Consider the following 13,249-nt stretch of genomic DNA (forward strand, 5'->3'; position numbering starts at 1 on the left):
GAACAAGACCCACACTCACCTGAACAAGACCCACACTCACCAGAAGAAGACCCACACTCGCCAAAACAAGACCCACACTCACTTGAACGAGGCCCACACTCACCTGAACAAGACCCACACTCACCAGAAGAAGACCCACACTCACCAGAACAAGACCCACACTCACCTGAACAAGACCCACACTCACCAGAACAAGGCCCACACTCGCCAAAACAAGACCCACACTCACTTGAACAAGGCCCACACTCACCTGAACAAGACCCACACTCACCAGAAGAAGACCCACACTCACCAGAACAAGGCCCACACTCACCTGAACAAGGCCCACACTAACCAGAACTAGACCCACACACACCTGAACAAGGCCTGTCGGAAAATCCGACACCATTTAATAATCATACAGATAATAGCTGTATTGTATAAACAAGTTACCCATAGAAAACGTAACTTGTAATGGAATTACCGTCTAAAGAAAACGGGATATCATTACCACATACTATTATAAACCACCACCTATTATGGTGGGAATTATTCTTAAATACATTAGTCTTTGGACTTTACCATCATAAAAACATCTCATATAAATTAACTTAATTATCAATATTAAAGTAGAGTAAATGTGACCCTTCTATCACTTTCTGTCATCTGGACAATGTAAGCCAGGCAGGAGTGAGGAAGGAGGGGCAGCCATTGTTTGTACTAGACCAGAGGCTCACGGGAGCAAATTCGGCTCCTGTTAATTTTACTTGGACGTAGTGTTATGGAAACCAAAGGTGTACCATTATCAACACGCTGTCAACAAATCAAGTTAAGTGTTCTTCCGAAACCCATTTATCTCTCATTTGTGGCCATTAATGTCAGTGTATATAGGGTGAACCAGTTAGAGCACGATATAGCCTCATACTAAAGGTAATTAAGCCAGGTCTTTATTGTTCCATGTACAGTGTTTCTCTGATATACCTGTCATATATAGGATTCTGGGTTTACAGCTAGCGCCCTTTTGACAGGTCAAGACGAGGAAGCATGCTTTGTGCATCAGTTACCAGGGTGATGGAAGCTACCTCAAAGAGGGAAAATGTGGTGTCTACACCCTAGTTATACCTGGTGGACTAGGCCTGCTGTACAAATAAGATAAGGAACCTCTTCAATGTATGTAGTCTAATACTGTAGTTTGATTGGCTGCATATATATAAATTCAATTAATATAAACCCCCCCTAATGTGTAGAGGATCGATTTGTGAGATTATGAGATTATTGCAGAAATACAGTCCACTTATCATTATACAAATTGCTATCGAAGTATATAAATTAACGTAAATATAAATTCATATAAATTAAATAAATATAAATCTCACAGGTCGGTTCCCACATTAATTGGACCTGCAGAACCGGATTATTTGGTCCTTTGAACCCACATTTGGTCATCTTAGTACCGGATGAACCAGTTAACCAGTGGATTCATTAAATATACTAGTGCAGTGTGATTTATACAAAGCCAGCAGTCAAAGACGGCAGCGTTGCCTCGAGGGAGCTCAGAAGCCTCCCTCAGCCCAGTTAAGCCTTAGTCAGCGGTTTCATGCACACCCACAGATTTGGTGGCGTGTTATTCTGTGAAATGACAGCGCTAATATTGAAGCCAGCCAAATTAGTGGCTGTGTCGCTGGATTGTTCACGGATTTCGTGGTGTTAAATTTCGCGAGAGATTATCCACGAATTTTGTGGAGTTCATTTCGCGAGGTCACTAATAATATTTAATACTTCTAGATAATATTAGAAGTTTCATAGAGGCTAATTAAGAGGCTATTATCAATAATTGTGTATATTATTTCTCCAAAATAGAGAATTATTTAATATAAATTGCACTAGTGATCACAGTATAATATTTACTAATTGCCAACCCACAACAGGGTAGGATATTTACCATTGACTAGTTGAACTATTATCGTTCATCCTAGTCCCATTATTACCATAGTCAGTTGTACTATATTCAACAACCTAACACCATTAATGAATGGTCCAGACCCTATTTTGGATGTAATTTTTATCAACTCGAGTTGAGTTGTGTATATATAATAATTTACTTATGATCATTACACCTTTGAGTGATTAATTAGTGTCTCTACCATCCTAGGGTGATATAGAAGAGCTAACCTAAAGGTACTTCCAGTGACACTGGTTTATCACTCAAATCATTAGTGTGTATGATTGTATATATATAATGTGTATTAATTTTAAGTGCTAACCTCTAGTAGAGGTAGGATTACAGCCTAGTGAGTGCAGAATTTACCCTAGGCTACCATCAGTACTTGTTCAGTATTATGAGCAGCCCAAGTACAAGCCCCACAAGGCTTCACCAACTAGCCAGTATGGATAATGCAGGGAAAATGAAAAGAACCCATGCAGGTCTTAAAGGCCACTTAACAAGACAGATCAAGAAATGTGAAGATTTGTCACAACAATCTCAAGTTGATTATGCTGACCTGGAAAGCTATTATCAAGCAGCTGCAGGTAAATTTGAGCAAATCAAATGCCAAATAGCAACATATGTGGCTGAACTTACCAACACCAATTTATCAGAAACAGAAATAGACGACATTATGGTTGATCTTGCGAATTATGAAGATCACACTCAGGCCACGTTACAGCCTTATGTCAAATTAATTGCCCAGAACAAGGCAACAGCAACAACAACAACAGTTGCATCTAATACGAGTCAAGCAGAAGCTCGACTCCCTCCAATTAATTTACCCACTTTCTCAGGAAAAGATGAGGAAGATTGGGACGAATTTTGGAACAAATTCGTTGACCTTGTAGACTCAAAACAATCTTTACCAAAGAGTAGTAAATTCTCTTATTTGCAAGGCCAATTATCAGGTGAGGCTAAAACAGTAGTATCCCATCTGAGATTAACTAATGACGGCTATGATCTGGCAGTAAAACTCCTCAAGGATAATTATGCTGATCCAGAAGTAAGAACATCACATTTAGTTCATGAGCTGTTGCATTTACCCCCACCGGAGGCTTCAGCTGATTCACTCCAAGTCTTCAAGCTGGAGGTAGAATCATTGATCAATGCCCTCAGCCTGACAGCAGATACAAACGGGGCTGAGTGGGGTCTTGAAAATAATTGTCCAGGAGAAAATACCTAGGGACATATTGAGACAAATGAGTGCTCATTACAATAAAAGCATCTTATCCATGAATGAAATATCTGAAGGTTTAAAGTCAGTAGTTCATCAATTACGAACACATGACAAATTAAAACCACCAAGTAAACCCTCAGAAACCAATAATAGTAAACCACAGAGTACCAAAGGTACTCCAAATCAATCTAGACAATATAATTCAACACCAAAGTGGAACAGTAGCAGTGTGGGCGTATATACAGTGGGACCCTCCAAGCCTATAGTTACTGTGTCACCCAAGAACGTGACACCAAAGGGTACTGGAAGCTATGGAACATGTTTGTTCTGCAATGAGAAACATTCAATGTACCACTGCTCTAATTTTCCTGATAGTGGCGCCCGTGTTGAGCGACTCAAAGATTTGCAACATTGCACGAGGTGCCTCAGGAAACATAACATCAAGGATTGTGATACCCAATTACACCCTTGTAATAGGTGTAACAAAGGTCAGCACCATGCAGCATTGTGCAGAGACACCAAAACAACGTCTCCTAACCCCAAGGTGGAAGATAGCATTCCCACCACAGTACAGTACTGCAAGGTGCAACCAACAAAGAGTGTCCAATCGGCGAAGTCTAAAGGTAATACGACTTTGCCTACTGCCCAAATTACCATCCTGAATAAGAGGGCCAAGGTCCATACCCGTGGGTTGTTTGACCAAGGATCCCAGAGAACATATGTCACTAAAAAGCTGGCAGATGAACTACAATTAAGGCCTGTAGCCCAGATGTCATTCAACATCTCAGGGTTTGTAACAGATGCAGGACCTCAAGTCTACCAGGTGGTACAACCATCAGTACGCTTAGGCAGGTACGTCTGTCGAGTACAAGCCATTGTGGTGGACAAAATACCAGTAGACCTACAAGTTCAAGGTGTGAGAGCAACAGCCAAATTCCTGAGAAATAGAGGAATAAAATTGGCAGATAATATTAAGTCTGATCACCTCACCGACTTCGGTCTCCTTGTAGGGACAGACTATTGTCATCGATTCATCGGTAGCCCTACTAAATATCAGGGCATAACCATGTTAAAGTCTGCAGGAGGTAAATTACTCTCAGGCCCAGTATCAAGCCTGAGGAGACCTATGACTGCAGATAAACAATACCAATAGAAATCTAAATTTGTCAGCTGATTATATTTCTCCAGTAGCATTAACCTAAGGAGATTACAGCTGACTATACCAACAGAGGTTGATGTTAGTATCATCATTTAAAGCTGAAGATGAGTTCATGAGGCCTCAGTGGCAAATCAGTGAACAGTAGCCTAAAACAGCTACAAGTCACTACGACCAATGTCACTGAACCCACTGCAGTCTCAGAACCATACTTTACTTTAATGATGAGCTATTCAATCTTCTGAATCAATTAACTAAATTAAACCCCAATAAATCTGATGACTGATTTGATACATTTATTATTTAATCAAGATGTATTCCATGGGCCTCAGTGTTTATATATCAGTGACCAGTTACCTGAACAAATTTCAAGTTATATCTAATGTCACTGATCTCACTGCAGTCCCTGAATCATACTTGACTGTAGTACTTGATCACATTCAGTCTTCTGGGTTAAATAATATGTAATAAGGCTTGAATATTAGCCTTTCAAGAGTTGACAGGGAAATGAAATCGCATTAGACTTCTAACCCCTGCAACTCTAGTACGGGACATCCGTCCTGTACGAACAGACGCACAAATGTGTGATTACTAACTACTAACATCAAATTAATCTAATAATTCGAAGGAGGAGTATCGGTGCTCGTCTGTTCTAAATAGGACTTCGACCCGTGAGCAGCCCCCTGGGGAATTATGTAGGAAAATCCGACACCATTTAATAATCATACAGATAATAGCTGTATTGTATAAACAAGTTACCCATAGAAAATGTAACTTGTAGTGGAATTACCGTCTAAAGAAAACGGGATATCATTACCACATACTATTATAAACCACCACCTATTATGGTGGGAATTATTCTTAAATACGTTAGTCTTTGGACTTTACCATCATAAAAACATCTCATATAAATTAACTTAATTATCAATATTAAAGTAGAGTAAATGTGACCCTTCTATCACTTTCTGTCATCTGGACAATGTAAGCCAGGCAGGAGTGAGGAAGGAGGGGCAGCCATTGTTTGTACTAGACCAGAGGCTCACGGGAGCAAATTCGGCTCCTGTTAATTTTACCTGGACGTAGTGTTATGGAAACCAAAGGTGTACCATTATCAACACGCTGTCAACAAATCAAGTTAAGTGTTCTTCCGAAATCCATTTATCTCTCATTTGTGGCCATTAATGTCAGTGTATATAGGGTGACCCGGTTAGAGCACGATATAGCCTCATACTAAAGGTAATTAAGCCAGGTCTTTATTGTTCCATGTACAGTGTTTCTCTGATATACCTGTCATATATAGGATTCTGGCTTTACAGCTAGCGCCCTTTTGACAGGTCAAGACGAGGAAGCATGCTTTGTGCATCAGTTACCAGGGTGATGGAAGCTACCTCAAAGAGGGAAAATGTGGTGTCTACACCCTAGTTATACCTGGTGGACTAGGCCTGCTGTACAAATAAGATAAGGAACCTCTTCAATGTATGTAATCTAATACTGTAGTTTGATTGGCTGCATATATATAAATTCAATTAATATAAACCCCCCCTAATGTGTAGAGGATCGATTTGTGAGATTATGAGATTATTGCAGAAATACAGTCCACTTATCATTATACAAATTGCTATCGAAGTATATAAATTAACGTAAATATAAATTCATATAAATTAAATAAATATAAATCTAACAGGTCGGTTCCCACAAGGCCCACACACTCCTGAACAAGGCCCACACTCACCAGAACAAGGCCCACACTCGCCAGAACAAGGCCCACATTTACCATAACAAGACCCACACTCATCAGAACAAAGCCCACTCTCCCCAGAACAAACCCACACACACCTGAACAAGGCCCACACTCACCAGAACAAGGCCCACACTCACCTGAACAAGACCCACACTCGCCAGAACAAGTCCCACACTCACCGGAACAAGACCCACACTCACCTGAACAAGGCTCACACTCACCTGAACATGACCCACACTCACCTGAACAAGGTCTATACACACCTGAACAAGGCCCACACTCACCTGAATAAGGCCCACACACACCTGAACAAGGCCCACACTCACCTGAACAAAGCCCACACACACCAGAACAAGGCCCACACTCACCAGAACAGGGTCCACACTCACCTGAACAAGGCACACACACACCTGAACAAGGCCCACACTCACCTAGAACATGGCCCACACTCACCAGAACAAGACCCACACTCACCAGAACAAGGCCCACACTCACCTGAACAAGGGCCCACACTCACCTGAAAAAAGCCCACACACACCTGAACAAGGCCCACACTCACCTGAACAAGGCCCACACTCACCTGAACAAGGCCCACACTCACCTGAACAAGGCCCACACACACCTGAACAAGGCCCACACTCACCTGAACAAGGCCCACACGCACCTGAACAAGGCCCACACTCATCTGAACAGGGCACACACTCATCTTAACAAGGCCCACACTCATCTGAACAAGGCCCCCCTCTCACCTGAACAAGGCCCACACTCTCCTGAACAAGGCCCACATTCACCTGAACAAGGCCCACACTCGTCTGAACAAGGCCCACACTCACTTGAACAAGGCCCACACTCGTCTGAACAAGGCCCACACTTACCTGAACAAGGTCCACACTCGTCTGAACAAGGCCCACACTTACCTGAACAAGGTCCACACTCAACTGAACAAGGCCCACACTCACCTGAACAAGACCCACAATGTTCACAGTCTTCCTGCCCTTCTTGGATTGAATAAGGCCGTCTAACTGGTCTCGGGAGAGGCCCACCACCACGAATCTGTCGTTTGGTTAAGTAACGTGAATATATGTTAGGTATGGATAAGTCAATTGATGATAGGTTGTGATGGCTTAGCAAAAGTAAGGATAGGTTAATTTGGATTGGGTAAGGGGTGGTGATGAAGAGAGATGCAGGGAGTTATGGGGTGGTGATGAAGAGAGTGACTGGGAGTTAAAGGTTGGTGATGAAGAGAGAAGCAGTGAGTTAGGGATTGGTGATGAAGAGAGTGGCTGGGATTTGTGATGGAGAGGCTGGGAGTTAAGGGTTGGTGATGAAGAGAGAGGCTGGGATTTAAGGGTTGGCGATGAAGAAAGAGGCTGGGAGTTAAGGGTTAGTAATTACCTAAGTGTAATTACCTAAGTGTAGTTACAAGATGAGAGCTGCGCTCGTGGTGTCCCGTCTCCCTAGCACTCCTTGTCATATAACGCTTTGAAATTACTGACGGTTTTGGCCTCCACCACCTTCTCACTTAACTTGTTCCAACCGTCTACCACTCTGTTTACAAAAGTGAATTTTCTTATATTTCCCCGGCAGCTTTGTTTCGTAAGTTTAAATCTATGATCTCTTGTTCTTGACATTCCGGGTCACAGGAATTCTTCCCTATTAATTTTATCGTTTTCTGTTACTATTTTGAACGTAGTATCATATCGCCTCTTTTTCTTCTATCTTCTAGTTTTTGCATATTTAATGCCTTTAACCTCTCCTCGTAGCTCTTGCCCTTCAGTTCTGGGAGTCACTTAGTAGCATGTCTTTGCACCTTTTCCAGTTTGTTGATGTTCTTCTTAAGATACAGGCACCACACAACTGCTGCATATTCTAGCTTAGGTCTAACAAAAGTCGTAAACAATTTCTTTAGTATTTCTCCATCCATGTATTTAAAAGCAATTCTGAAGTTAGAAAGTGTAGCATAGGCTCCTCGCACAATGTTATTAATGTGGTCCTCAGGTGACAGTTTTCTATCTAAAACCACCCCTAGATCCCTTTTTTGTCAGAATTCTTTAAAGATTTCTCACATAATTTATAGGTTGTGTGGGGTCTATGTTCTCCTATTCCCCATTCCATAACATGGCATTTATTCACATTAAATTCCATTTGCCAAGTGTTGCCCCATATACTTATTTTGTCCAGGTCTTCTTGAAGGGCATGACAATCATCTAGGTTTCTTATCTTCCCTATTATCTTAGCATCATCAGCAAACATGTTCATATAATTCTGTATTCCCACTGGTAGATCGTTTATGTTGACAATGAACATTACCGGTGCAAGAACTGAACCCTTTGGTACTCCACTCGTGACATTCCTCCAATCCGATACCTTGCCTCTGATTACGGCCCTCATTTTTCTGTCAGTTAGGAAATTTTTCATCCATGTTAGAAGCTTACCTGTCACCCCTCCAATATGTTCCAGTTTCCAGAACAACCTCTTATGGGGAACTCTGTCGAAAGCCTTTTTTAGGTCCAGAAAGATACAGTCAACCCAACCATCTCTTTCCTGTAAAATCTCTCTGGCGCGATCATAAAAACAGTAAGTTCGTTACACAGGATCTTCCAGATCGAAAACCATACTGTCTGTCTGATATTATATCGTTTCTCTCCAGGTGTTCTACCCATTTAGTTTTAATTATTTTTTCCAATATTTTCACTATTACACTTGTCAATGATACAGGCCTATAATTAAGGGGGTCTTCCCTGCTTCCACTTTTGTAGATTGGAACTATGTTAGCCTTTTTCCACACATCAGCTAAAACTCCTGTAACCAGGGATGCCTGAAAAATCAGTTAAAGTGGAATGCTGAGCTCAGGTGCACATTCTCTCAGAACCCATGGTGAAACTCCATCTGGACCAACTGCTTTGTTCTTACTTAGCTCCTTGAGCATTTATTCCATTTCGTCTCTAGACACCTCTATGTGCTCTATGTTGTTTTCTGAAATTCTTATTGTGTCTGGTTCCCTGACGATTTCATTTTGTACAAACACACTTTGGAACTTTTCGTTTAATGTTTCACACATTTCCTTTTCATTTTCCATGAATCTATTTCCCATTTTCAACCTCTGAATATTATTCTTTACCTGCGATTTGTTGTTTATGAATTTATTGAATAGACCTGGTTCTGTTTTACATTAGTCTGCAATCTCTTTTTCAAAATTTCTTTCTGCCTCTCTCCTCACTGGCGTTATCTTGAGATCTTGAGGTTATCTTGAGATGATTTCGGGGCTTTTTTTTAGTGTCCCCGCGGCCCGGTCCTCGACCAGGCCTCCACCCCCAGGAAGCAGCCCGTGACAGCTGACTAACACCCAGGTACCTATTTTACTGCTAGGTAACAGGGGCATAGGGTGAAAGAAACGCTGCCCATTGTTTCTCGCCGGCGCCTGGGATCGAACCCAGGACCACAGGATCACAAGTCCAGCGTGCTGTCCGCTCGGCCGACCGGCTCCCTCTGCTCGGCCGACCGGCTCCCTGTTGTTTCTTGTAGTTGTTTCTCACATCTTTGTATCGCTGGTATGTTTGGAGGTTTGGCCTCTTCCTGTATTGATTCCATTTTTGTCTTTTGGTCTCTGGCCCTCTCGTAATTTCTGTTGAACCAATCCTGTTTCCTAGTTCTGCATCTCTGTTTTGGTATACATTTTGTTGTGCCTTTATCATATATTTCACAAAACTTGACATACATCTCATTAACTTCCTTCCTTAGCAACAAGTCTGTCAAATTATACTCACTAAAAGAATTTCTAAGGTCGCCATAATGTCCTCTCCTGAAGTCAGGTTTTTCAAGTGCTTCAACCTTCTTATTTTCTTCCAGATTATAACGCATTGCATACTTTATTCCCAAAAAGACATGGTCACTTTTACCCAAGGGAGGAAGGTACTGAATGTCAAATATTTCTTCCTCCTTCCTGGTAAATATCAAATCTAGCATGGAGGGAATGTCCCCTTTCCTCATCCTCGTAGCTTGTTTAACATGTTGATACAAGAATGTTTCCAGGATGAGGTCTACAAATCTACACGTCTAAAAATCTTCTGTTTTAGCTTCATATGCTTCCCAGTCGATGGATTTCAAGTTGAAGTCGCCGACTATCAACAGTCGTGATCTATCGTTATTCACTCTCGCTATAATCTTTCTCATTATTGTTATACGACCTATACGTTTACTATCTAGATCCTCCTTTGACCATGTGCTGCTTGGCGGTTAACTACATGCATTTATTAGCATTAGTTTATCATCCTCATTTAAGATCTCTAGGGCTATTATGTCAACTTCTTGTGGATTGGCAGTCATAATTTCCTTCACCTTTAGGTGTTCTTTCACCAGCACAGCAACGCCACCGCCTTTTCTAATTTTTCTGTCCCGTCTCCAAATTGAGAAGCCCCTTGGGAATATGACCATATTTAAAATAACATCTTCAAGTTTTGTCTCCGTGAGTGCAACAATGTCTGGTGTCTGCAGCTGTATTACATCACTTAACTCCAGTATCTTCGATCTTACTCCATCTATGTTGGTGTATGCAATCTTCAGAACCTTGTTCCCCCTCTCCTTATAATTCCATTCCCCTCTCTCTAAGGATTTTGTTGGTTTGCCTTTATGTATCACTTTCCTGGTCTGCCTACCCCTTATCACATTGCAGAAAAATGAATTGATTTCTTCTTCATTCCTGCTCTCTTTAAGTGATGAAGTAAGTGATGGAGAGGCTGGGAGTTAAGGGGTGGTGAGAAAGAGAGAGACAGGGAGTTAAGGGATGGTGATGAAGAGACAGCCACGGAGTAAAGGGTTGGTGATGAAGAGAGAGGCAGGGAGTTAATGGTTTGTTATGAAGAGAGATGCAGAGAGTTAAGGGGTGTAGATGAAGAGAGAGACTGGGAGTTAAGGGGTGGTGATGAAGAGAGGCAGGAAGTTAAGGGGTGGCGATGAAGAGAGAGGCTGGGAGTTAAGGGGTGGTGATGAACAAAGAGGCAGGACGTAAAGGGGTTGTGAAAAAGAAAGATGCTGGGAGTTAAGGGTTGGTGATGAAGAGAGATGCTGGGAGTTAAGGGGTAGTGATGAAGAGAGAGGCAGGGAGTTAAGGGGTGGTGATGAAGAGAGAGGCTGGGGTTAAGGGGTGGTGATGAAGAGAGGCTGGGAGTTAAGGGTTAGTGATGAAGAGAGAGGCTGGGGTTAAGGGTTAGTGATGAAGAGAGAGGCTGTGAGTTAAGGGGTGGTGATGAAGAGAGAGACTGGGAGTTAAGGGTTGGTGATGAATAGAGTGGCTGGGAGTTAAGGGGTGGTGATGAAGAGAGAGGCTGGGATTTAAGGGTTGGTGATGAAGAGAGAAGCTGTGAGTTAAGGGTTGGTGATGAATAGAGTGACTGGGAGTTAAGGGTTGGTGATTAATAGAGAGGCTGGGAGTTAATAGGTGGTGATGAAGAGTGAGGCAGGGAGTTAAGGGGTGGTAATGAAGGGAAAGGCTGTGAGTTAAGGGGTGGTGATGAAGAGAGAGGCTGGGAGTTAAGGGTTGGTGATGAATAGAGTGGCTGGGAGTCAAGGGTTGGTGATTAATAGAGAGGCTGGGATTTAAGGGTTGGTGATGAAGAAAGAGGCAAGGAGTTAAGGGTTTGTGATGAAGAGAGAGAGAAGGAGTTAGGGCTGAGATGAAGAAAGAGGCTGGGAGTTAAGGGGTGGTGATGAAGAGAGAAGCTGGGAGTTAAGGAGTGGTGATGAAGAGAGAGGCTGGGATTTAAGGGTTGGTGATGAAGAAAGAGGCTGGGAGTTAAGGGGTGGTGATGAAGAGAGAAGCTGGGAGTTAAGGGTTTGTGATGAAGGGAAAGGCTGGAAGTTTAGGGTTGGTGATGAAGAGAGAAACTGGGAGTTAAGGGGTGGTGATAAAGAGATAGGCTGGAGGTTAAGGGTTGGTGACTAAGAGAGAGGCAGTGAGTTAGGGGATAATGATAAAGAGAGAGGCTGGGAGTTAAGAGTTGGTGATGAAGAGAGAGGCAGTGAGTTAAGGATTGGTGATGAAAGGTAAGTCAGGGAGTTAAGGGTTGGTGATAAAGAGAGAGGTTTGAAGTTACGGGTGGGTGATGAAGAGAGAGGCAGTGAGTTAAGGGTTGGTGATGAAGAGAGCGGCTGGGAGTTACGGGTTGGTGATAAAGAATGAACCTGGGAGTTAAGGGGAGGTGATGAACAGAGTGGGAAAGAGTTAGGGTTGGTGATGAAGAGAGAGGCTGGGAGTTAAGGGGTGGTGATGAAGAGAGAAGCTGGGAGTTAAGGGTTGGTGATGAATAGAGTGGCTGAGAGTTAAGGGGTGGTGATGAAGAGAGAGACTGGGATGTAAGGGTTGATGAGGAAGCGAGACGCTGGAGGTTAAGGGTTGGGGTTGAAGAGAGAGGTAAGGAGCTAAGGGGTGGTGGTGAAGAGAGGGGCTGGGAATTAAGGGGTGGTGATTGTGGGATATTTGGGGCCTGACTCAATTATTTAATTATTTAATTAATCAATTGAATAACGAAGGACCACCCACTTTTGAGAATAGAGGGAAACTAATAAAAAGTGATCATTAGAAACACAAGGAAGAACCAGTGTCTATGGATAAATATTAGAAAGAATAATCACTTAAATAAATAATGGACTGTATGGTTAATTAACTAAAGTCAGAGCCTCAAACACCTACATTGGTGGGGTATTGCTAGAACTTCATATACGTCTAGGAACTAGTGTGGCTCGTGCACCAGTTCATTGTTGAATAAAAAATATTGTGACCAAATTATTATAGAATCAATAGGTAAATTTAAATAGAAAATATTAATGATTGTTAGAATTAAAGAGCAATCATCAAAGTAAACACATCCATCTCCAGTTCACATGACAAGCATTCAATATGATAATATCATGGATATGTAGAATAAATTTGAGTAATTAAATGTGTACAAAAAGTCTTAGCTTTAAGACGATTTCTATGACATCGCTCGTGCCTCGTCCTCGTGATCTCAGGATCTCCACATTGAAGCCCTTAGAGGTGAATAACACGAATGTAGTTAACGGCTCGTTGACTCCTCACATACGAGCTGTAATTTAAAGGATATTACGTAGCATTGAACTAGGCTACTTAAATCTCAACATTTATGAAAATAGAAAATAAAGATTAGTGCGGTACTAACATTGGATTTTTAGTCGTCTTGCGATGTAACGACA

The 13,249-nt window shown here is 42.1% G+C and overlaps 1 protein-coding gene across 1 annotated transcript in view; it reads right to left on the reverse strand.

Annotated features, from left to right (window-relative positions):
* Nucleotides 1-13,249, reverse strand: part of LOC123748276 (ionotropic receptor 21a-like) — a 460,516-nt gene that overhangs the window by 257,291 nt on the left and 189,976 nt on the right. Inside the window, exon 4 of the mRNA XM_069339092.1 lies at nt 7,000-7,093. Within this exon, the coding sequence (XP_069195193.1) occupies nt 7,000-7,093 (94 nt within the window). The remainder of the gene's footprint in view (nt 1-6,999; nt 7,094-13,249) is intronic.

This window comes from Procambarus clarkii, chromosome 41 (genome assembly GCF_040958095.1).
Source record: "Procambarus clarkii isolate CNS0578487 chromosome 41, FALCON_Pclarkii_2.0, whole genome shotgun sequence".
Taxonomy (NCBI): Eukaryota; Metazoa; Arthropoda; class Malacostraca; order Decapoda; family Cambaridae; genus Procambarus; species Procambarus clarkii.